The following is a 5,281-nucleotide window of genomic DNA, read 5'->3' on the forward strand; positions in this document are numbered from 1 at the left end:
TTTTCATCTTTCATCACTCATACAAATTGCCTTAAGAATAGTGCTTAAAAATATAAATATGCAGAGACAAACTATTCGAAACATGTCTTTAAAAAATATAGAAAAGAGTTTATGTTTCTACTTAATTTCAGGCGCAGACTTTGTTAACCAGAGAGTTCTTCTTAAATCAGTAGGACATTATTTAAATATCGTTTGGTCTAAACAGAAGAATATACGGAAGCAGTTAGTTAATGTCTTTAATTTTTCTGTATAGAACGTCGTTTACCAAGGAAGATATCGCGCCAAGTCAAGTGTATTTTTCAAAAGTTGCGGACAATTGGAAACATCTATTTGGAAATTCTTAAACCTTGTACATAGTTAATATCGAAATCATAGATTTCAATCATTCATACTGCAATAAGACTAGAGGTATGAAACGAGGTAACTAGCTGAGATTGCCAGAAAATTTATCAAAAGAATGAAGAAAAGAAAAATCATTTCAAGAAATGTGTGCTGCAGATTAAATTAACTGAAAGCAACAGTAAGAACTGCTTGAAAAATTGTAAAAACTAGTGGCACTCCCCTTAAAATCCCATAAAAACTCTAACATCGGTTGTACTTTAATGCTTATGTACAATGTTTCAATATCAAAAATATAGACGATACAGAAAACAGTATTAAAAGAACTTATCTGTATTTTCAATTAAAGTAAAATAAGTAACTTACACGTTTACTACTTCGGATTGAAACGTTAGCATTCTGTATAAATAAATTTACCAGTTGAGACGGATTTTCCCATGCTGAATGAAACGAATAGGTTGAATACAAAATATCGGTGAATATAATTACGAGAAAATCATTCTTCACCTCGACCAAGTTCAAAGAAAGATTAATAACTACTTATCAAAATATTTTACATCAATAATTCATTAGTAATCTGTAATCTAACATTCAGTCAAATCCCTTTCAGACAATATTTATTACTAGATCTCCTGTCCATTTCTTAAAAGGACTATTCACAGCTTACTTGGAATTTGGTTTAGTGGTATTCCACGTAAGTCTATCTTCGTAAAACTGTATTACTGTTTGTGGACAGAGAAGATTGGCTTCTTTTGCTGTTACTAAATCCGTTTCCTCTGTTCCTTTCCTAAAAAAATAATATTTAGAGGGTTTAAACAATGCTTACTAAAGAAGGCGCCTATTTTCCAAAAAGTTTAAAACAGAATTCACATTACAGAGCGTCTACTTAAATCCTGGGGGGGGGGGGTTTCCTGTCAATTCCAGGTTTTCTTCCAGATATAATTTTTTTTGGTACGGAATCACTCAAATATTTCGCATTTTTTAAAACAATCAAATCGAACTATATAAAAAATTGCGCAACCAAAACTGGAATAGTTACATTTTCAGTAGAAATTAAGTTTTCATAAAATTAAAAAAACAGTTTTTTAACCAGTGACAGGGTGGCCGTTTTCATCGACGAAATAAATTCCCGGTTCGCAAAAATTGTTCACGGCCAATACAATTTTTAAAATAGAACACTAAAGCTACCAAATTTTCTACTTGAGGTAATAAAAACTGAGCTTTAAATGAAAGCACTGAAATTGGAACTGTTAAATTTTGAACTTTAAAAATTTTAATTTAAAAGTTTTTAATAAATAATGTTGTATTCAAATGCTCAATAATTCACGCGTATAAAATTGAGGGTACGAACATTTTTCAATATAAAAAAATATAAATCCACGTTATCATTTTCAATGCTCTAAATTAAAAAATCAATCAATGAACTTGAAAATTTTTAAACTTATATAATTTTAAGGAACTTTAAGCTAGAAACATCAAATATTGAAAAATTGAAAATTTTTTATCTGAACACTCTTTAAATAAGAAATTCAATTATTTTCTTTTTAAGTAGTTTAAACGTCCTTAGAAAGCTTCAAAATTTTATTTAAAAATCTTGAGAAATGTTTGCAGAACTTCTAAATATCTGTCAAAATTAATTGAATTTTTCCTACAATTTTCAGAATATCCTGCAAATTTTAGAAAATTTCTTTACAATTTGGATGTCTAAATAACAATTGAACATTTATTATTTGTATTTTAAACAAAAAAATTATATTCTTTTCAAGAATTGTGAAATGCTTCAAAAGAATAAAAACATTCTCTTAAGATTTCTAGGAAAATTAAAAATAACTTTTCAGGTTGAAAAATTATTTTAAGAGAATATTTAAAAAGTTTTTCAAAGATTTAAACAAAATTTTCAAAAAATATTCTAGAAGAATTTAAGAAAACTTTCTAAAAATTGCATGATAATTTTTAATCTTTTTAAAACTCCTAAATATCTATTCATTTTTTCTACAAATGTTCATTTGTGAATTATACATCAAAATTTAAAAATTTTACTTACCAATTAATTATTTTTCAAATACAACAATTAAAACTGTAACATTCAAAGTTTAAAGGTTCTTCGAACTTTTAACGATTCCAGGTTTTCTATGTCAAACAATTCAGTTAAAGAGTCTTTCCTTTTAAATATTTTATTTCAATTTACTTGTCTTAAATAAAAATTTAAATATTGCTCAATATTTAAAAAATTAATCAATTTTTTTTTTAAATTAAAATTTTCAAATTGAATGGGTTAAAAATTGAATATTTTAAACTAAAACAATATTTTAAATTTAATAAATTCATTTAATTAAGAATATATTATTATGAAGTTACTTTTAAGTAGAATATAGTTTATAAACTTTCAAGTCTTTAAAAAAGTATTTAAAAATTCTTTAAATTAAAAATGTAAGCTGAGAAATAAAAATTTTAAATGGAAAATTGTTAAAGTAAAAAAATTTCGAATTACGCATTGTAAGCTAAATAAGAGCATAATTAAAAACATAACTACTCCACTAATTATTTAAAAACGGTTAAAATCGAATGTGGACAGATTTTTCTTCTACAAATTTGTAAAATTCGTGGTAAAAAAATTCCCTGTAATTTCCCGGTTCAGCGGCCAGCCTGCAGTGATGAATTTTCAATTAAAATTATGAATCTTCAACTGCAATATATCAATTTTAAAACAAAAAGATCAATTTTTAACTGAAGAGTTTAACTTCCAACGCATTTGTCTCATTTTTACAAATAAAAAAGATCAATTTACAAAGAAAATTATAAACATTTCATTGAAATACATGAATTTACAAACAAAAAGATGAATTTTCAAAAAAAAAAAAAAAAAGATTAATTTGAAAACAAAAACATTAATTTTCTACCAAACCAGACAATTTTTCAACGAAATAGTTGAATTTTCAACTAAAAGAGACATTTTTTTCAGCCAAATAGTTGAATTTTTAATTAGAAAATGTCAATTTACAAAAAAAATGGAATAAATACATTATCAGTTTAATAAAATTAATTTTTATCAAACTGATGAATAATGAACTAAAATGACCAATCATCAACTGAAATAGCGGAACTTTCTATCCAAATGTTATTTCTAAAATGAAATTATGAATATGTAACTGGAATACTTGAATTTGAACCAAGAAGATGAATTTTCAAAGAAAAAGATTAATTTTTTTACCGAAAAAGGCGAGTTTTTCACAAAATAAATGTCAACTTTGTACCAAAAAGGAAAAAATTGCAAGCAAATAGTTGAATTTTGAAGTAAAAAAATACCAATTTTCAAACAAAAATAGAATAATTCAATTTTGAGTTGAAAAAAAATTTCAACTAACTGATGAATTTTTAACTAAAATTACGAATCTTTAACTGGAATTGTTGAATTTTAAACCAAAAAGATGAATTTTTAACCATTAAAATATATTTCTACCAGAAACGACGAATTTTCAATTAAAAAATATAACTTTTCAAACGAGAATGGAATAGTTGAATTTTCGGTTTAAAAAATAATTTTCAACTAGAGATATGAATTTCTAACCAAATTGATGAAATATTCAACTGGAATAATTACGCTTTCAGTTAATAAAAAAAATTTCAACACAAAAAACTAATAATTTTCAACAAAATAGTTAAAATTCCAACTGTAACAAGAATTAAATTCTCAGCAAAAACAAAACTTTGATCCAAGGAAAATACAAATTTCCAATGAACCTTCAACCAAAAAAATTGATTTAAAAACAGGGTTTAACTTTTAACCCAATAATAACATTTTCATACAAAAAAAAAAAAAATTTCTGAACGAAAAATGTAGTAATCAGTATTTCAACCGAAAAAGAGTTTAATATTAATAATAAAAAACAGTTTAACTCAACAAAAATACGGCTTTTTAACATGTTTTGAATATTAAACTAAATTACAAACTTGTAGTATATTTTATTTGCGAAAAAATAAGTTGAATTTTCAACCAAAAGAGATTATTTTTCTACAGAGAAATTAATTTTTAAACAAAGAATTGACTTTTCAAGCTAAAAAGTCGATTGTTTTAGAAAAGAGATGACTTTTAAACTCGAAAAGATGAATTTTCAAGAAAAAAGAGGCGAATTTTCAACTTATAAACAAGTATTTTCAAACAAACCCAAAAAAATACATTTAAGTGTTTATCAAAAACTGTTGAATTCAACTAAAAAAGACGAATTTTCAAGAAAATAATTGAGTCCTTAACGAAAACAGATTAATTTTAACCACAAAAAGATTCAATTTCTACCGAAAAAGATTAAGTTTTTTAAACAAAAAGACGCCTTTTCAATAATAAAGAATTTTTTATCCAAGAGAAAAAAAATCAACCAAATTTGGATTTTTCAAGTAAAAAATGCGAATTCACTAGAAAACATTGAATTTTCGATTAAAAAAGATTACTTTTAAAAAAATAATTGAATTTTCAACAAAATAATTAAATTTTAAACAAATAGTAGAATTTTCAAACAAAAAAGTTAAAAACTCAACCAAAACTTTCAACTAAAAAAAGGTAAATTATCAAAATATAAAGGGAATATTTATGTTTTCGGTAAAAAAAAAAATACTTTTCAACAAAAAAGGAGAAAATTTTAGCAAGTTGAATTCAACGCAAAAAACGAATTTTTCACAGAATAGTTGAATACTCAACCAAATAAATGGATTTCAAACAAAAATTAATATTCTATCCAAAAAGACAATTTTCCAATAAAAAAGTAAAGTTTTCAATCTTCGGAGTTGAATTTCTTTAGAAAACAGTTCACTTTCAAACTTGGAAATCTGAATTTGTGACCATAAGAACTAATTTTCTATAAGAAAAGATGAGTTTTAAATCAAATAGTTAAAATTTTCAACCAAATTCTTATATTTTGAAGCCAAAGAGACTAGCTTTGCAGAAAAA

At 24.4% G+C, this 5,281-nt stretch overlaps 1 protein-coding gene across 1 annotated transcript in view; it reads right to left on the bottom strand.

The window, feature by feature from the left end:
• Positions 1-5,281, bottom strand: part of LOC117171587 (chromobox protein homolog 1-like) — a 7,406-nt gene continuing 2,125 nt past the window's right edge. Inside the window, exon 3 of the mRNA XM_033359033.1 lies at positions 1-1,126. Within this exon, the coding sequence (XP_033214924.1) occupies positions 1,003-1,126 (124 nt within the window). The 3' untranslated portion in view covers positions 1-1,002. The remainder of the gene's footprint in view (positions 1,127-5,281) is intronic.

This window comes from Belonocnema kinseyi, chromosome 4, assembly GCF_010883055.1.
Source record: "Belonocnema kinseyi isolate 2016_QV_RU_SX_M_011 chromosome 4, B_treatae_v1, whole genome shotgun sequence".
Lineage (NCBI taxonomy): Eukaryota > Metazoa > Arthropoda > Insecta > Hymenoptera > Cynipidae > Belonocnema > Belonocnema kinseyi.